This window comes from Protopterus annectens, chromosome 13.part0, assembly GCF_019279795.1.
Source record: "Protopterus annectens isolate FY-2018-M chromosome 13.part0, PAN1.0, whole genome shotgun sequence".
NCBI classification, from domain to species: Eukaryota; Metazoa; Chordata; order Ceratodontiformes; family Protopteridae; genus Protopterus; species Protopterus annectens.
In genome coordinates, this window is record NC_056747.1 from 300,673,460 (window position 1) to 300,694,792 (window position 21,333).

At 39.6% G+C, this 21,333-nt stretch overlaps 1 protein-coding gene across 1 annotated transcript in view; it reads left to right on the forward strand.

The window, feature by feature from the left end:
- Window positions 1-2,423: 2,423 nt before the first annotated feature.
- RNF126 (ring finger protein 126) overlaps window positions 2,424-21,333 on the forward strand; it is a 673,386-nt gene continuing 654,476 nt past the window's right edge. The window contains exon 1 of the mRNA XM_044053890.1: window positions 2,424-2,640. Within this exon, the coding sequence (XP_043909825.1) occupies window positions 2,566-2,640 (75 nt within the window). The 5' untranslated portion in view covers window positions 2,424-2,565. The remainder of the gene's footprint in view (window positions 2,641-21,333) is intronic.

Below are 21,333 nucleotides of genomic sequence, written 5' to 3' on the forward strand. Positions count from 1 at the left end.
TGGGACTTTGTCCATGGTAGTCTGGATGTGTATGAGCTCCTGCATGTCATCTTGTTTAACCAAACCAGAGGTATGCTTGTTACTGATGTAGATCGTGGCACCTCCACCTTTAGTCCCAGCCTGTGCAGTTGCTTGTCTGAATGTGTGGAAGGAGGTGAAGCCTTGAACTGCTGCAATACTCTCAGTAACTGTACAGATGTCTGGATTCTCCAGGGTGAGGAAAAGCTAGGGAGAGAAGCTTCTTGTTTAGACACCTGGCATTGAGCAGTACCACTTTTAAATTTCCTTAGGTTGATTTTGCTATGTTGGAAGTTTTGTTAACTTAGCATTGCCTACAAAAGTTTATGTGGGGCAGAACAATGTTTTAGACAATATTTTGCAGCCTAGAGGGGACAAGTGCAGACTATCCCTGTCAAGCATTGTGGTTTGTTAAACATGTCCTCCCATGCTGACAAATATTGTATTACCCTAGAATGACACCATAAACTAAGCCAATTATTAAAGTCAGTTATCTTCTATTCATGTTGTGGCATCATCCTTGGTGAAGATAGAATGCTACTCAATGTTGGGCACATACCAGTCCATGACACATAGTGTGGGAACACCATAATGACTTTTCTCTTCGCATAGTCTAGGGAGGTATGTTTTATGTCATTTACACCTACACGGAATATAACTGAATTGTAATAGTAACTGTGGTGCAATGACTTCAGTGCATGTATAACTTGGCAGATCCTGGACTCTGATAGGCAAATGATTCTTTTTTTCTCCTTATTCAGCTTGCTGAGTGGGGCATCAGTACTTGATACAATGGAATACCCTATGACTAGATTCCTGCATAGTGCATTGGTTTGATAGTCCCACTGGGTATGGCTGTATCTGCAGTTTTAGGTTTTGTTACTGTTGAGTACTTTCAGGTTTGCTGAGGATAATTTTTGCAGGTGGATTGTCTGGGAGGTCTTTGGGGTTTGGGAAGATTGCATTTTAGTGCCTCAGCATAAGTAGATGTATGTGCGGGGTGTGTACTGTCTGCGGTAGCTGTAGTGTATGTGTTTCTGACAACCAGATTATTTTGAGTGCTTCTACCTGAGTTTTTCTTTTACAGACATTGTATACATACCTGTCTCATATATCGTGTTTGTTTTTTTGAGGACTAAATAGCTAACAGTGAACATTAGACAACTGATACCTTGTCTACTGCTACCCATATCCACCAAATTTTCTGCAGAGAAGTAGGGAAAGCGCATATGCATCACAAGTCCTTTATTGAATGAGCCACAAGGATGCAGTATACAACGGGTTAAAGTTGGCCTATTAAGTGACTAATGGTACTTTTTCCACCCAAATCTCTCTTTATTTGAACATATAATTATAAGAATGAACAACATTGACGACAAACATGTAAGAAACAGACTATAATAACAACAAACAAAATAAGCATACAATAATTCTGCAACTATACATACACATTTATTTCAAGACACACTACTTGTCTTAGTCAAATTTCTGAGTGTAACCATGAATTTTGATACAGACATTCTGCAAAAATCTGTACAGTTGAGAGGTATATTATGTGTACATATATGTGTATAGTATATGGGAGCAAAAATTTTAACTGACTAAACTCAAAAATATTATTTGTGTGGAAAAAGTAAATCATTTAATATTTCCTATACCATTGAACAGGAATATGAAAATACCACCCTTAATGCACCTAATCTTGGGCCAAGAGTGCTTTTGGGACTAGAGTTGCCTAATAAAATACTAAATTCAAGGGACAGTGCTCCTCAATGTGCAAAGCAGCTGCTCTATGCTACCCAACAGACAGAGTTGGTCCATGATTATTTTGGCTTTGTCCTTACATTACTCTCAACCAATCAGGGATAAATCTCAAAATAATTAGGGACAAATCCAGAACTAATGAAGGACAATCAGTGACACTTAAAAGCATTAGCACTATTAACTTGTGACAATGACAGAATAAGAGAATGTAAACTAATACACATTTTCTGAACTAAAAGAAGTCTGTAACTATAATTACTATCATTATTTATTAGGTGCAGTTCACCTCCTTTTCTCCAACAGTCACCAGTTTTAAGATGGTTAGGCCTAATTCGAGTCAAAATGAGGGGTAGTTGAGAAGTTGATACTGGATGTAACAGGCTGAGAGCTGTGTGTGTAAACGTACTTACATACATATATATAGATACACACATTACATACATACAAACACGCACACATATATATACACACACACAGACATACGTGTGTTTGTATATAGTATATGTGAGCAAAAATTTTAACTCACTATACTCAGAAATACAGAATTTATCACTGCGTTCTGAAGTGCAGGCAATTTAAGATTTATGTGAACCTTTGTAATATTTGTAATAGTCAACGCAATCCTTGCTTGCATTTCCTCAGCCCCGACATAGAATGCATTGAAAGCCTCGGGTCATAGGTGAGCACTCGTTGTTTGCAAGTGTTTTGACTCAGTGCGACTACCATACACACGCACTGTCCGTGCCCCTTGACGGCAGTCGGAGTTCTTGTTTGATTACCAAGATGGCGGAAGCTTCCTCTCAAGCGGCTCGGTTTTTCTGTCATTGCTGCTCCGCAGAGATCGCACCTCGATTACCGGTAAGTAAGACTGGATTCCACTGGGGTGAGCTTCTATTTGAAGTGTTAGTGGTGTTACTGTGAATCCTATCGCGATCCTGGGAGGACAGGTGTAAGATAGGACATGAAGCAACTGGGGTTTATATCTCCCCCACGCCGGGCCCACTACTGTCTCTCTGTGCGTTCTGTCTGGTATCATTTCATATTGTTGATCGGTAGTTGGTCTTACGGGCAACTGGAATGGTTATCTTTATAGAGTGCAGGTAGCTGGTTTAACGACAGCAACTCAACTTCACGCTTTCATGTCTGTACAAGGGTTGTTTTGGGGGTGGGGCTACTGTGCATGTACTGCTGCATCTTACAGTAAATTGGTACTCTGGGATGTTTCTTCTCTTTTGCTTATAGTACTTTAAGGGGTAACCCGAGGTTTTGGAGGGAGAATTGTCTGTTTCTTTGGACATACGTTGACACTCCATTCAGTTCTGTACACGTAATGCAGTGTAGTGCAGTTAACGTCTGTTATATATTGCCCGTTTACTGGATCATACGTGTGTTTGTAATTTTGTCTATGATTTAGATTTTTTTTATTCCGGCTGTATTCTTCGATAGTAAAGGTTAAGATGAGGGGGCATAACATGGTGATGCGTTGTAGATGAAGTATTGACAGTTGGGTGTAAGTACGCATGTCATAGTGCTCCTTGGCATGGTGATTTGCACCTAGATGTAACTAGCATCCGTGATTGTGAGGTTGTTCTGTTTCGTGATTTCAGTTTTGCTAATGACATTACTGACAGTAAGACTAAAGTATGTGCTGTAAGAGATTATTTTTGTAACTTGTGGAGACTTGTAATTTCTTTAAGAGTTTTCTATGCTTGAAAAAACACGTTGGAGTAAATCGAGACGTTTAGTTTTGGCTTGGCGTAAAGTATGTTGAAGCTGTATGCCTTTTAAAACGTTTTAGACGTAGAACAAACAGATTCTGAAATGTTTATCACTTTGTATTTATTGTGCTGCTTTTACTTTTTTGCTGTACTGTGATTGTCTCAAAAGCTTCTAGTTTACTTGCTTTTGTTGATGCCTGATGCTACTGAAGTACTGCTTGCTTCCCATACTAGACGTTGATGCACTGCTTCCCATACTAGAAGTTGATGCACTCGCCAAGTTTTAGTTTGCAAAATGTTGAAATGTTAATATTTGTTATCAACTTTCAGTGGCTGTAGTTGTGGTCCTTTAAGTATGTTTTTCACTGTGTGTGTACATGATGGATATGTAATGTGTGTATGCATAACATGTACACATGTAACACTATTATATATATATATATATATATATATATATATATATATATATATATATATATATATATATATATATAAGCGTGTATGTCTATACTGTCTGTAATGTGTGTGTATATGTATGCATGTAGTGTATTTAAATTTGTTAATTGTGTAGGTGGACTGGTCCTTGTTACCTTTTCATTCATGGCCCAGGTTAAAGATGCAAAGAATGTAGAGATGTTGTAAAGCAGTAGACAGCTGAGAGTAGTAAATTGGGTTCACGGAAGAAGTGTACAGAGTACATACAATGAAAGTAATTAAATCTGGTGAAAAGTTTACATTTTTGTTAAGAGTGCAATGAATACCCTTATTAAAGAAAAAGGTAAGGGTTGCTGATGTATGGAAATTTCAGTGTTGCGTAGGGATTAGAGGTATAGAGAGGTTGCAGTAAAGCAGAGAGAAGTATAAAGAGAGTAGAGAGTCTTGGAGGTTGAAGAGATGTGAACTAAAGTGTAAGTTATGTATGCAGATTGTTCTTAGAAGAGATTAATTTGAATGAGGTGCGAGTACAGTAGGGTTGGGCATAGAAGCCTGTATCCCTGAAACCATGACATGGGTTGGTATTAATTGTTTTTCTTTAGCTTTTTTGTGAATTTCTAGTTTAAATCATTTGTAATATTTCGCAGTGTTTTTTTTTTTTTTTTTTCATTTAACAGGGACTATCTTATAAATGACTTTTTTCTTCATTTCCTTTAGGCAGCAGTGGTAGTGTTTCTATCTTAATTGTCATGAAGGCTGAAAGGAGATAATTATTTTCCAGAGGTGGGTGGCAGTAGCAGGGCAGTATCTAAAGCCATTGGCCCTAAAAGTGAAGCAGGATACAAAGAAGGTGCTCTGGCAACGATAGATAACCATTTATGTTTATTTATTTTGAATGTTAAGTTGCTAGAGTTAATAGTATTAACACGGCACATTTTTTAGGTGTGTGGTGTGTACTGAGCTAAGAGCAAGAAGGGGGATGGGTTTGCCTTCAAATGGTCTGTTGTGATCAGTGTACTATCCTGATAAACAAACTGAAGAAATAAAATGTCATATTCTGATCTTAGAGTGATCACACCTTTGGCTACTGATGCCCTAGATTCTGAAGTGAGGTTGTTCAAAACTGAGTCATAAGTCGAGTTGGGAAAGGTCTATCCATTATGTGCTCAGTGTGTATTGTGTGGGACAAGGAGAAATCCTTAGTATTGATAAGATGCAGTTGTGTGTGTGTGTGTGTGTGTGTGTGTGTGTGTGTGTGTGTGTGTGTAAAAAAAAAAAATGTCAGAAGTGTTGCGCACGCAACTTTTGTGGTGTACTGACCACCGTAACAATAGACTTGGCTGGGCTCTGGGTGAGCATACTGCCAGGAAAAATGTACGTAGATATGAAGTAGGTTTGGAGAGTTGATTATGAGTTTGCTAATAGGGTGAGAACAGTGGTGTAGTAAGGAATCCTTGATATATAAGAAGTGGAATCTTGGGAGACGGCACTTAAGAAATCATTGATGTAGAGAAAGAAAAAGCTGGGGTCCAAAACAGAGTCTTGTGAGATTCAAGAAGAAAAGTTCTTGCAGTGGAAAACTGATGATTGTTTAAAATAATAAAAATGCTTTTGTGCCAGTAGTTTGCAAACTATTAACCATGCTATTGTAGAAGCCAAATGATTGTAGTTTTTGCAGTAGAAGTGGATGGTTCATACCTTCCCTTGACACTTTTGAGAGCAGTTTAAAACAAGCTCTACTTGGTAGTGTCTCTGTTCCACAGTGTTATAGATAGTAGAGGTGTACAGAGCATTGTTTGTTGAGGGGTCAGTAAGCAAGCCATAACTACTGACCTATTTCATGAATTGATCTTAAAGAATGTTCTCAAAATTCTTTGTGACAGTGTTGATGTGTCGGGTTGGGTCTTTGGGGAGAAGACTATAAAGACATGTTTAAGTTATGTAGTAGTAATGTCTGAAGTGAAGAATAGGTTGTAGATGTAGGCACGTGGTTTTGATATTTGTTTTTAAGTATGTTTTAAAATATAGGATTGAAGGGCTTTAGGTTTGTGATTGTGTCTATCTAGGTTGTAAAGTAACTGTTTTAACAGTGATTATGCTTGAACTAAGAAGGAATGAGGGTGTTGTGGTCCGTAAACTGTTGTAGTGATTTGATCATCCATTGTAACTTTTCTTGAAGACTTGGCTTTTGAGTTAATGATGGATATTGTTTGCCAGAAAAGTTTAGGTGTAGATGACATTTGACACCTGTCTGCTTCTTAAGAAGTAAGCCTTAAATTCCTTGCTAGCATTTTTGCAGGTTTTTCATAATGCTAGAAAACTGAGATAGTCTGATTTGAAATAAGAATTTCCTTGTTTTTCCAGGACTGATCCTAACCCTTTATGGTTTCTTTGACATTACTAATCCATGGGCATCACTTGGCTTTAACCCTTTTGGCTTTGAGCGTAAAGACTTTAAGGATGTAAAGAAGTACATTTATTAAGGTAATTGTGGATTGTGAGGGTCAGTTTTGGTTATAGGTTCCTGAGTGTATATTTGGCTAATGACCACTAGGTCACTTATAAGCCTAGCCAGGCAAACCCAGATATCACCCACAAATGTGATTTATATAGGGGGTGATTGCTGATTGCCTGTGTTCATCAGAGACCTAGGAACCTGACCAGGTGTGAATTTCTGATTACCCATCCATTGGTCCGAGTTGTACTTAAATAGTGTTTCGGGGAACTCTACTTCACGTAGATGGGGACCCTATTCCAGAAAATGGCATTTCTCTGAGACAACTGTTTCTCCAACATGTCCCATTTATGTTGCAAGCAGAAATTTTTAATGGGGACCCTATTCCAGAAAATGGCATTTCTCTGAGACAACTGTTTCTCCAACATGTCCCATTTATGTTTCAAGCAGAAATTTTTAATGTAGTTGGCTATCTATTTATTTATTTTTTCTTTTATTTTATTTTTATTAATTTTTTTATTTTTATATATTTAAATTTTGATCTAGTTTATCTAGTTCTAGCAGGTCATTTTGATCTAGTATTTCTTATTGTTTTTGTGGCTGTGCAAAAGGTTCATCAAAAGACTGTCTAGGGATGCCTTATATCCCAAGGAAAGATCATCTTTCAGTAGTCTTTATAAAGAGATGTACGTATAGTGTATAGAGATAGGACTTTTAGGCGGTCAGTGAAAGACGTTTTGTTTACTCCTTGTATCTTTTTGTAAGGAATCTTTGTGGATGTTCCATTTGCTGCATGTGTCTGGTCATTTCTTAACATACATTATTAGGCATAATGTAGAATGTCCACATCTACCCACCTACAAAACAATAAGAAATAACAAAAAATTCAACCTTAATAAGTTAATAACTACAGTTACGCAGTTGGTCAATCCTAAAGCAACCACTGCTAGATGAAGCAGTTACACACTTTAATAATACACTCCTAGCCATACTTGACAACTACTCAACTGCACGGACTATCAGATTTAAAACAAAAGTAGCCCCCTGGCTCACTAAGGAAACCAAACTAAAGATTATCCAAAGAAATAATGCCTGGAACACCTGGCGCTCCTCTAAAACCCCACAAGATCAACTCAAATTTCGACAGTATAGGAATGATACAAAAAAATCCATATTACTAGACAAAAAAAACGATTTCTGCCAATTACAGCAGAAACACTATAACAAGCCTCAGAAATTCCGGGCAGGTATTCACAAATTCCTCCACCCAGGACAATCCACAATCCCGACCCCCTCCGCCCAAACCCAAAAAACACCAGAGCCCATTGCCAACACATTCAGCAGTTTCTTTACAGAAACCATCCAAGCCCTTGCTATCAAACTTAAATCCACTTGTTCTAATGTACCAATGATTAACTCTCCTTTAGCTTCCAAAAAGTTCCTACCTCACTCATTAAAGCCCTCATTAAAAAAATTGAAACCAACCAACCACCCTATCTGCAAAAAGCTTCTGACGTCATAGCTTACCCTGTCTTTATTTTGGTAAATAGAACCATAATTGAAACCTCTGTTCCCAACATCTGGAAAATATTACATCATTCCACACCACAAAGGAGGCAGCTCCACTGAGCTGTTAAATTATAGACTGATAGCTATCCTCTCCCCTCTAGCAAACATTATGGAAAAGTGTATCCATAAACGATTGTTACATTACCTTATTCAACATAATCTTCTGGCCAACACCCAGCATGGATTTAGACCCCATCACAGCACCACCACAGCCCTCCTCTCTCTTTCTAATATCATAAATTCCAACCATAACAACAACAAACTATCATCTGCCCTATTTCTTGACCTTCGATGTGGTCAACCACAACTTACTCTTATTCATCCTAAATAAAATATCCCTAGATAATCATGCCATACAATGGTTTCAATCTTATCTTTAGTGGAAGGCTGTCTTATGGCAAGACAAACTCTCCACCCTTCTCTCCGTTACCCTTGGTGTTCCTCAAGGCTCCATATTAGGTCCCCTTCTTTTCTCCCTCTTTATCAATGACCTCCACACTGTAATCCCAGAAGCAACTTGTTTACAATATGCTGACGATTCCACCATGGTTTTGCTCAGCCACTAACTCCTCAGGTTAACCCAGAAAACCTTTAACACAGCGGAAAAATTGGCTCACTGATCAACAGCTGATATTAAACCCCAATAAAATAAAGCTATTACTCTTCTCCCCTTCTCGCAAATCTCTGCTCTCCTCCTTTACTATAACTTCTAACAATGGGACCGTAATCTCACCAGATAAGTCTACCAAACTCCTGGATGTTATAATTGATAACCTTAAATATGACATGCATGTCAACCAAACCATTAATGAAACACTTGTTTCTCTCTACAAAAATAAACCTTTCCTCACTCCTCTAGCCATGTCTGCAATTGTCTGTACCCATGTGCTGTCAACTCTACTGTATGCCTCACCTATTCTTACCAACTTGAATAAATCTGAACTCAGTAAACTCTCTAGCTGATACAACCAAATTGCCAGGTTTGCCACAGGTACCCCCTACAGGACACACCCACTGTAAAAATCTAAACCTGTTAGGGTGGCTAGAACTCCCCGGGCTAATTTTATTATAATCAGCTCACTATGGCATTTAAGGTGATTTAACCACCCAGAAAAAATGCTCTCCCTGAAAAGCATTATCCATCCCTACAAAAATGCAAGGCCACATTGTTCCACTAAAAAACTTTTGGTTCGGTCTGTTAGAGCTAACAACTTATCTGGAGAATCTTTGTTTGCAAATACAGTAGGTAAAATCTGGAATTCCCTCCCATCTGATCTTTCTTTGAAGCCCTCAATTAACCATTTCAAAAACAAATCTGACTCAGTATTTCAAACTCACTGGTTATGTCCCTGCTCTAACCCTGACTAAAACCTAATCTACCATCCTATCCTTGCAACACAGCTACCTACCTCTTCATTAAAGTTTGAAAAAGAAACTGCATCTTGTGTGTTATATAGCTGCACATTTAGGTCTGGCAAAAGAAACTGTAACATGTATGTATATATTTTTGCTTTTAAACTGTATGTTTCATTGTCTTTAAATGTGAGACACTAACTTGTATCCTGATACTATATGCTTAGACATATACTGGAATTTGTTTGTCTTTATCTGTTTGTAAGTCTGGAACTTTTCTCCCCAGGCCTCCGCTGAAAAATGAACATGTATCCAGTCAGACTAACCCGGTCTGCAAATGTAAAATAAATACAAGTTAGAAAGGTGGACATGTCATGGATTTGTTTTGTGTGGTGTATTAGTCCGTAATAGGTCAAGTGGGAGTGTTTATTGGTAGAGATATTGAATCTGGTAGATGAGATGGGTGATAAATTGTCAGAGACCATGCTGTCAGTCAGGTGTAGTAACTTGCACCTTTTAGAACCTGAAAGGTCCAGACTGAAATCTAGAGGTTTATTTTTTAACTGAGAGCTTGAAAATATACTGCAAGATGTTATCCATATCAGAGGTTGTGGTGAAATGTAGGACATCCATAGAAGTGGTGTTAGGCTTTGCAGAGTTGCTTATTTGTAGTTGAACAAGTACCCAGCTGACTGAGTCTTTGGTTTTATTGCTGTGATCTAGAAGAGAGGTCTTATTTTTTGCTTACATTTTTTTTTTTATGAAGCTTATAATTCCACATCCATATGTTGTACCAGTTCTATTGTTGGTTATATGCTGTAGGTATTTTGTGAAGCTGGTGAGGGGCAGTGATTGATTTTCACCAGTATTCAGAGATACATAATGTGTTTGGGGTCCTTAGCTTAATCTAGGCTCTAGTGTGTCCCATTTTTATAGACACTTTGACTACGCCTTAAAAAGTTGTGTAGAAGACAACTTTGTTCTAGCCATGCCCCCATTTGAAACAGTTATTGGGGAAAAGGCTTTCTACTGTCTTAACATCTGTAATTTGGAATAAACTCCCAATGGGTAAGGTCTTTGCTTAGTACTTACCTATGAACCTATCTACCCGAGGGCATCTGTAAGCCTAGCCAGAATGTGTTGACTTTCGCCACCCCCTTAGATCAGTTCCCTGTGCCTCTGTCCAGCAGAGCCACTGCAGTGATCCCCGGGGTAAATTTTCTGTTTCCCATCCACTTGTCAAGGTTTCTATTGGAAGAGTGTTAGTGAGGGGCTCTTTAAAATACTCTTCTAGGCATTAAAAAAAAAAATGTTTGAGAAACTACCCCCTCAAAGAAATCACAAGCAAATGCTTTAAAAAATATGGTAAGAACCAAGCTTCAGCTACGGTCATAGGTTCATAGGTTTATACTAGGCTATCTGCCCTAAGGCATTTATAAGCCTAGCCCAAATTTTTGTGGCTTATGCCACCCCTTATATGAAAAAATATTGTGCCCATTAGTTTGTTGTGCCTCTGTCCAGCAGTGACACAGAGATGATTCCCGGGGTAAACCTACGATCTCCCATCCACAGGTCAGGATTTCTCTTGAACAGAGCCAGCGAGGTGCTCTGCCTCACATGGACCGGGATTTTATTCCACAGCATAGGGAGTCTCTGAGTGATAAATCTATCCCTCCAGCACGTCCTATTTATGTCCGTGCTAAGGTTTAAGTCGCTTGCTCTAGTGGTTTTGGTGGATTTGGATTTTTTGAGGTGGAGCATGTCCATTAATTCCGGGTTGGACATGGCCTTGTACGTCAGGCACATGTCACCTCTGAGCAGACGATATGCGACTGAATAGAGCTGGAGTTTCTTCAGTCTGGCAGCATATGACAGATTTTGGAGTCCCTTTATCCTTTTGGTGAGGAACTTTTGGGGTCTCTCCAATTGCTGCAGATGTCGGGTGAGATGCATCCCGAATGGGGCATTGTACTCTATCATTGGTCTGATAAGTGAAGAGTACAGGGGGACAATGACCTCACTAGATCTGGATGTGAATCTCTTCATGATCAGGTGGGCAATGTAGAAGGTCTTTCTAACCACTTTAGCAACGTGAGTGTCAAAAAGGCCACTGTCAACCTGGGTCCCCAGGTCCCTGATAACCTCTTCTGTGCTTAGTGGATTGCCACCTATATGGTAGCTTGGGGTTACCTTGTTTTTCCCAAAGGGTATGACTATACATTTTTTGGCGTTTAACTTCAGGCCATGGCTCTGGCACCAGCTATCTGTTTCCGTGAGTCCCTTCTGAAGGACATCCGTGTTGGATGCACTTTCCACTATGGCACCCAGTTTGCAGTCGTCTGCAAACTTTGCCAGCCAAAGTCCTCCCATGTTGGCCTGTACTTCTGAGAAGTAGATGCCGAACAATAGGGGGCCAAGGACCGAGTCCTGTGGGACACCACTTGTGACCGGCTTGGAGTCTGACATAGCGCCAGCAACTCTAACCCTGTGGGTTCTGTCCTTAAGCCAGTTTGCAACCCATCTTGTGACATATGGGTTTACATTTAAGCTGGTAAGTTTTTCTACAATACCCGAGTGGGGTATTGTGTCCAAAGCCTTTGCAAGGTCAAGGTAGGCTGTATGGACTGCCTTTCCCTCATCAATGGCCTTGGTGACTGTTTCGAAGAAGTCGACCAAGTTCAAAAGGCATGATCTTCCCTTGATGAAGCTAAACTGGGTCGGGTCCAATGTCTGCAAATCCCCTATATCTTTATGAGCTCCATTATGATCCTCTCCATAGCTTTGCAGACTAGACTTGTTAAGCTTATGGGGTGGTAATTACCAGGGTCCGGAGAGGCACCGCCTTTGTGGAGTGGGACCACAGTTGCCGTACGCCACTCCTTGGGCACGTATCCTGTGGTAAGGCTGAGATTAATCAGCTGCCTTATGTGCGGGTTTAATTCCTCATTTAGCTCGTGTAGCACACAGCCGGGGACACCATCCGGTCCCATTGATGCTGTGTTTTTAGCTTTAGGGAGAGCAGCTTTCACCTGCGCATTTGAGATGTCTGGGAGGCTACACTCTGCTGGGATAGTTATCTCTCCTTTGGGGAGAGGGGTGAAGTTTGCACTGAACCTGTCTGCCAGTATGTTGGCAATGTCTGTGGGTTCAATGATTTTTGTATCATTTTGGACTAATTCTGAGCATATCTGGGAGTTTCCACCCAGGTTCCTAACATAGCTGAAAAAGGCCTTATGATTGTCCTTTGAATCCATGGCAATTTTTCTCTCAAAATTGGCCTTAGTTGATTTTATGAGTGCTCGTATTTTTTACTAATAATGATCAGGGGTGACTTCCCTTTTATGGATTTTGTTCTATCATGTAATAGCTTTCTCCTCTTATTGTAAAGTTTGTTAATGGCTGGGGTCCACCAGACTGGACGTTTGCCCTTTGTGGAAAGAGTCTTGGTTTTATTTGGGATTGCCTGATCCATGCAGTCCTGGAGGTGTTCATAGAAGGCATTTGTAAGGGCTTCCGCAGCTTGGGTTGTGGTTTCCACTGGCTCAGGGGCCTTGAAGGATACCACACCAGTCTTGAGTAGTGTGAAGTTTGCTTTAGAGAAGTTCTTCACTGTGGTCTTTTTGTTTGGGGTGGGGCGGGATGTGGATTTCCAGTGAGATTAGTTTATGATCAGATCTCACCAATGAGGGATATACTTCGGTGTGGAGCATTTTGCCCCATGTTTGTGATAATGAGATCTAGTATATTTTCTCCTCTCGTGGGAACAGTGACTAGCTGTTCCATGGCATTTGAATTTATGAACTCCAGGAACCGTTGGGCTAGAAAGTTAGGGCTTGAGTAATGTTCCCAGTCTATATTCGGGTAGTTGAAGTCACCCAATATGATGGTGTTTGGAGATACATTTATACCCTCCAGTGTCTTCAGGAAGGCTGTGTGGGGTTCCTGAGTTTGAGAGGGTGGCCTGTAGCATGCTACAATTTGTAGAGCAGTTTTGCCTATGGTTAGTTGCACCTGAATGGTTTCCGAAGCTTCGTGCGTTGCCACCAACCTGGAGGTGTGGGTATCCTTTATGAATATGGATACACCCCCTCCTTTTGTGGTGTGGTCCGGGTTTTGGGGCCGGAACGCATGATATGAGGTAAAACCCAATAGTGCCGGGGTGCTCTCAGAAGCCTTGAACCAGGTTTCAGTTACAGCACAGACATCGATGTTCTCCATACTGAGGAGGGCCTTGAGTGCGTGCATTTTGAGATTTAGACTTCTGGCATTGAGCAGCATTACCCTCAGTTTCTTCCCATTTTTGTTTTCTAGGGTGGTAGGTTTAGAATTTGAGCCTTGCCTAAAAAAGGCACTATGGGGGTGGCAAGAGCCTTAGCCAATATCCGGAATCCCAGGGGTGACAGGTGCAAGCCGTCCCTCACGAAGCAGCGTGGCTTGTCAAGCATGTCATCCCAGGCAGACACTGGATCCCCTTTGAATGACACCAGATAAAGCCAATTGTTAAAGCTGATCGTCTTGTCTCTATATTGTGGCATCATTCTTGGTGAAGGAAGGATACTGCTCAGGGTCAGGGTCATACCTGCCTGGGCTACATAATCAGAGAGCTCCTCTGTCTCTTTTCATGTAGTCCAGGGAGGTACGTTTCAGGTCGTTCACACCAGCATGGACAATGACTGTGTCATATTTGTACTTGCCGTGGAGTGACCCAAGTGCTTGTGTTATGTGGCGGATTCTAGCGCCTGATAGGCAGCTTACTGTGACCCTCTCCTTGTTCAGCCTGGTGAGTGGGACGTCAGTGTGTCTGACTATGGAGTCACCTATGACAAGTATATTTGGTGTTGTATTTGGCCTTAAGGGCTGTGACTGCTTTGCACACTGCTTTTGTGGTTTATGTGTTGCTTGTGGGGTGTCTTGAGGTAGCAGTTGTTTGGGTATCTGCTTTGGAGGCCTCTGCTGTTTAGGTAATGTATGTCTTTGTGTGTTTGTGTTTGATTCAGTGGTGTGGTAGCATTATGTGAGGCTGGTTTTGTGGTGTGTGTAATTGCCTTCTCCTCCTGTCTGGTCTTGCCAGTCCTGAGTTGAGAGAGCTCAGCCTCCAGTTTGGCTAAATAGCTGCATCTCTCGCAAGTATTTGTGTTATGTGGGAGGAGGAGAGGGTTGTCTGTGTACATGAGGCAGTTATAACATTGCCTCAAGATTCCCAGATTCACCAGCTGGACCGGAGAGGAGATTGACAACTGACCTTTGGACTTGCTAGAATAAGATTGGGAATTCCTTAATTGAAAACAAGGGCCAGTAGGGAGTGAGGGTGTAGTGCTTTTAATTTTTAGTGCTGACTTTTATATAATTGCTTTAGTGAGCAAGTACCAGGTAACTTGAGTGCAATGTGTTACAAGTAACTAAATGCAAAAACGACAAACAGTAACTTTCTTTCAAGTGAAACAAGGAAATAAGTACAGTAAGCAATGCAGATATCACTAGTGATCCACAGAAGCGCTGAGAAGCCGCGTATTAGGTGGAATTAGCTTCCAGGGAAATAACAAGCATATAAACAAAGCTAGATTCAGCAGGCCTGGATCTAGTCTATGCTAGAGCAAACAAGGTGTACCAATTTCAGTAAGATACAGTTCAAATATTCAGGCACTATAAACCTTTAACCAGAAATTCCCAGCTCAGAAGGGCAGAGTCCAGCCTCTTCTCCCACAAGAGTGCAGACCATGAACCTTCTTAATGTAAAATAACTGGCCTGAAGCCTAAGTGCCTAAACCAGAACTAATGCACTTGGACACTGGGCTCTCAATCAGCAGTTCCCAACTTAGAAGGATGAAAGCTACCTGTCCTGCCACCACAGTGCATGCCACAAACCTTCCTAATGTAAAACAACTGGTCTGAAGCCCAAGTGCTTAATCCAAAAGACTTAGAATGATAGCTACACTTTAATCAAGTTACAACCAAGCAGTAATAAATACAATTGAATACTTTAGAGAATGTCTGGATTAGTGCTCAAGTTACACAAACAAAGCTAGATCCAGCAGGCCCGAATCCAGTCTATGCCACAGCAAACAAGGCGCACCAACTTCAGTAAGATGCAGTTCAGATATGCATGCACTATAAGCCTTTAACCAGAAATTCCCAGCTCAGAAGGGCAGAGTCCAGCCTCTCCCACAAGAGTGCAGACCACAAACCCTCTTAATGTAAAATAACTGGCCTGAAAGCCCAAGTGCTTAAACCAGAATTAATACACTTTTAGAATAACAGACACTGAGCCCTTAATCAGCAGTTCCCAACCTAGAAGGATGTAAGCTACCTGTTCTGCCACAACAGTGCAGACCACAAACCCTCTCAGTGCAAAACAACTGGTCCGAAGCCCAAGTGTTTAAACCAAAAGGCTTAGAATGAGTTACACCAAGCAGTAATAAATACAATTGAGTATTTTTAAGATGATGCAAAAGTAAAATGAAGTAGGTAGAAACACAAGTACAGTAAAAGCAGATGAAATTTTTTTTTTTCTGCACAAGTGCTGAGATCAAAGAAACAGATTTGAGTGCTGAAACTAGAAAACTGGCTAGTTATAAGAAAAAAAAACAAGCTAGAAGGCTTCCCTCAAACACAGAAGGGCTTGGGGGCTCAGAAGCCTACAAATAGTCTATACCACTTAACAGGAAAGGCAGGAAATAAGCTTAATTTTTTTTTCTCTGTTTCCCAGATGCTCTCGTTGTACACAGTAGGAGTGCCTGAAATCAGAATATGATCTCACTGCACTCAGTTGAGTGAGCAAATGAGATGGGCCCAGAGGCAGGCTGAGGGGCGGGCAGTAGCAGAATAACTGCCACTTCAGTTAAATATTCCTTCAACACAGTTTAAATCAAATTAAATACTGTATTTTTTTTTTTAAAAAAAGTGCAGATAAAGGTACTTAAATTCTCTTATACGTCCAGTTGAATATAACCAAGTTCTTAGCTGGCCAAAGCTGAGGCTTTTAAGCTCATGCTTATTTACCACTCCCCTATACAGTTTCTACAGAACCATTTTGTTCATGTGTACATAGTATACATAGCTTAGCTTCACTAGTTTACTAGTGATGGTTTTGACGTTGTATCTGTTGTACTTGGACAGTCTGTATGTACACTGTCTTGTGTACCTGTTTTTATGGTGATGTTTTACACTGCTGAATTGTATTTTACTTTGCTGTGTATTCCTTTGTACCTGATGCAAAAAAAAATGCTTTGATCACTATACCTGTATCACAGGTAGTACATTCTTCTGTTTGCATGAATTTTTATTTGTGGTATCTTCTCGAGGTCCAAAGAAGTTATAGTCCCTTATGGGACCATTATCGAAGTGTAATGCTCCATTCAGCATGTACTGCACAGAGCACCCAAACCAGCTGTACATACCTCAATATTTCCTCACTAGAATGATCTCTGGCCTCAATACTCTTATCCTTTCTGATGGACTAAAAGCCCTATTTATCTTTTCACTGTCTTACATGGTCTTGGGAGGGTGATCTCTGCTTAGTCTTCTGCTTTATGCATAACCTTACACTCTATGTGCACAGGAACTAGCACCATACGGCATGACTTGAACTAACGCAATTTAATCCTTGTTTTTGTAGCAGGCTACACTTTTTATATCGATCAGCTTTTAAAGTTAAACTGGATGGATGATTAGACATTGTCAACTGCGCTATATGGTGAAAATCCGCTTAATATAGGGAATTGAGTAAGCTTTATGCCAGTATTGGGTGATATGGTTGACTTCCCAATGCTCTTTTTTGCTGTAAACTTTGTATGAGCCTGTCATGATCTATTAGTCAGGTTGAATGAAGAGGCATGTGTGCTTACAATGTTGGCATTCCATGCCCTTGTATGACGAAGAAACCCTTTATGTATTGCTGACATTCAAATGCAGGCTGTTTGAATGTAACCATGCTTCATTTGTGCCATATTGTTGGCCTGCTGTTCAGCTTTATTATGGAATGAGACTTGCAGTGCCACCAAAAATTCCAGCTTCAGAAGTGATCATGTAATCTAACATTTTCAGAGACAAGAGCATCACTTTTTGGTTCTGTACTTTTCAACCTTACCTCCTTCCACCCTTAATCTGAAATAGTACACAATTTTAATTAAATAAATTTGATTTTTGACTTTGCACTTTAACTTTATCCTGATGGCTTGTACTCCATAATTTGTTGAATGTTTTGTGTGTGTATGTATTCGCGCGCGCGCACACACACACATATATATATGTATATATATATATATATATATATTTATTTATTTTTCTTTGTATGCAGCACTACTGTTTGTTTTATACTTGAGACCATTTTTTCACCTATGATGTGCCTGCATTCTGTCAGTCGGGATCAGTGCACCACCCTGGTAAACAAATATAAGTAAATTATATTAAAAAGTTGACAATGTGGGCAGAAAAGACCCATGTTTTTGTGAATCTGTTATATTATACAGATTTGCATAGAGCCTTTTTTGGGCAACCTGTAATACAATACCAGAACAGCAAGTTATGTAGTGGCATCCTACTACAGGGACTTTTAATTTTCCTAAGTCACAGATTAAAAGAGTGTTGATCCCAAAGTCAGAAGCTCATGTGCGGTGAATACAGTTCCTTATGCTTTTGGAAGAAGCAGACTTTTCCTTTGTAGAAGTCAGTGGACTTTGCAGCAAGGTGTGAGTAGCAAATTCCAAGGTAATCATTTGATTTCTGTTTTATGTAGGAATCTCACAGTTTTCCTGATGTAAATTTCCATTTGCTGTCATACTGAGTGATTTTGTAGGTGGGAACTGATTTGGCAGAAGGCTATAGTGTCAGATACTGCCAATTTTGAAACAGGCAATTGATGGTTGTATTCAGGTTTGTTTTTTATGGCAGCCTGAGGTGTGATTTGTATGAGAATTGCTATGAACCTTTGGCATAGGCCCTTCCCAAATGTGAACTCGATTATCCAACTTTTCTATAGGCTTCCCAGGGTGTTAGCTGTCTGATAATTTCTAGCATTTTTTTTTTTTTTAAGTTTTTTGTAGTTCTGATTCTGTATTAATGTGGAATGGATAATGGTTGTCACTTTCATGCAAACATTTACACGGAGTCTGTTTTCAAAGTGGGATAAAGGCCTTGTTTTTGAATTTGTTGTTATCCGGTATTTTCCCAATGTAAGTTGATAGAACTGTCCTTGTGGAACCTATGATTAATGGGCTTTTTCAGCAGCAGATTAAAGAGTAACTAGGGCATTTGTCAGTTATGGGCTGATGATAATTAGCTTGTGTTTTCTCATTTCAGGTTTGATGAAAACCTCCATTTCAAATCTAGAATCGTGCTTGTGTGTCTGTTACACATAACAGCCCTTATTAGTTGATTGTAACACTAGAGGTATATTCATTAACATTTTTTTCCCATTTATAAAGTGCTTTTGCTGCACTGCAATACCTTTCACTGCAGAAAATATCTTTCTTAATTACCGACTTGCTTTTTCCCCTCTTCTACAAGCACTGTTGGTGACTCCCAGCTAGTTGAAGACAGTAAATCTGTTTTTTTTTTTTTTTTTTGGTCTGTGAGTTGCTTAAACTGATAGAGCTGTGTTCTGTTTTACCTGCTCCATTTTTACTGTTTTAAGAAATCTGCTTGTTCTGGTGTGTTTGTTGTGTGGGGCAGATGGACAGTTAAATTACCTAGGCTACACATTTCACATGTTTTTTTTTTAGTGGTTAATTTGTTTCTTTATTGGCACTGAAACACACACAGAATATATGTGTTTTTATATTTTCTGATAGAGTTAAGGCCTGCAAAAAATGCAAGCACTGTTGGTGACTCAATGCTGGTTATTTTTCCCACCCACTCTTTCATTCCTTGGCTTGCTCTGATTTTTAAACTTGATTTTAAGCTGCCCACCCTTACTGTAAATTGAACTTTATAAACTCCTCCCTTTCTGTACTGCTGTTTTATATTTATTTACTTTTCCTTGTGCTTATTTTTAAAGAAAAAAAAAAAAACATTTTGCCTGTCATTGTCTGTTCTGCTGACTTGCTCTGAATTCATTCTCTAGTTAGCTATTGGGAAAGGTATTTATTTTTTTACACTCTGGCAAGCTCTTTTTGTGTGTTTACATCAAGAGGACAGTGGATTTTCCTTCTAGTGGCAGTGGGTGGTAGCCTGGTTTGTGTAGGTTGGGAAACCTATTGGAGATTTCTGCATGCAATTGTTTTATTGGCTGGAGGGCTCATTAATCAGTTTACTTTGTTTTTATAAATTCTGCTGAGTTGAGTGGCCCTTGACTCATTTCCACAAAACAGAGTACCTTTATTGAATAAAGTACAGTGCTGTTATCTTGAATTACTCATTGTCTTTCCTTAAGTTTGTTTGTGGCAGCATTTCACTCCAAGCACTGTTTTACTGTGCTTTATATTAGAAGGACTGGGTTGTTCATCTAGTGGCAGTAGGTGTTTACCTGGTCTGTCAAGAGTTGGGAAGTACACACGGGCTCTGTGTAGTTGTTTTATTGGCCAGAGGGCTCATTAGTTAGAATTGTATATTTTACTGTCTCTGTCTGTGCGGACATCTGGAGACATTGCTTATTTTCATTGTACTATGAAAGTTTATTCTATTTTTTTTTTTTTTTTTTTTGCATTTCTTTAAAGTTGCATTTGCAAACTGCTGTAAGAGCTGCTGTTTTGCACTGAAATACATTATGTAGTGTTTCATAGTATTAGTATTATAAGATGAAAACGCATGGGTATGTTAAGCGTTAGTGTGGATTTGCTCTTTTACACGTTCTATTTCACTCTGTCATTAAAGGTGTCAATGTTAGGACCATGGTTGACTTCTGGAGTGCCTTTATTTATTTTTATTTTGGTGTATGTTTTTGTCACCTTTTCCACTTTATATTTTGATTATAAATAAACTCTCAAAACTGGAAATAAATATTTATGTCAACATATGGATGGCCAATTGACCTACTTACGAGACATATGTAGTTAAAGTGGGTGAAGTCAGATCTAGCAAGAGGCCAGTTATTAGTGCTGTGCCACAGGGCTTATTGCTGGGATCACTCTTGCTCATAATATACTTTTCTGAAGTCAAGGCTAATGTGGAAGGCCTCTGGATGACAGGGCTTATTGCTGGGATCACTCTTGCTCATAATATACTTTTCTGAAGTCAAGGCTAATGTGGAAGGCCTCTGGATGACAGTTTGCAACTGATTGCAAGCTGGGGGACAGTCATTGAATCCGCTGATGCTATTAAGTGCCTGTAAAATTCTTGGTACCTAATGAGGCCATTTCTCAATTTCCCCTACCTTCTTGATGGTTCTTATTAACACTTACCCAAATGTCCGTGTACAGTTTCCTGTATCTGTCATGGTCTTACTGTGGTTGCCATTGCACCCTTAACTTAAATGCATCTTAGTCCATCCTGCCCTATGTGCTGCAGTTTTTTTAATCCATATCACTGTGAACAGTATAGCAGATTTTTGCAGTGGCAGAAAGCATCTCTGTGCAGGTGTCTTTGAGGCTATTACTACATTCCTGACTAGCAGATTTTTGCAGTGGCAGAAAGCATCTCTGTGCAGGTGTCTTTGAGGCTATTACTACATTCCTGACTATGAAAGGATGTCTTGTACACATCTGACCAAGAGTAAGATTGGTGTAACTAAGTAGACTCTTATGCTCATGTAAACTTGCATGTCTTGCATACTTGTTTAACACCACATCTAAGGAACTGTTTAGATTTTTTTTTTAAATGAAAATGCTGTGGAATTTATTTAAGTGATGTCTTGGCTACATAGCGTGTCTTTAGATAAAACATAAATCCAGTGCCAACAAAATACGGGTAATGCTAGATGTGTTTAATGTCTGTGTGGGTGTATTTATTCTCTCGTCAGAAGTTTTTTTGTGTGAACTTTCCTTTAAACTGAATGTTGTTGGAATTTTTTAAAAAATATATACTGTAACCGTAAAAAAATAACTTTTTTCCATATTTTGAGGTATTTGCCTTTTGCAGAAAGATATT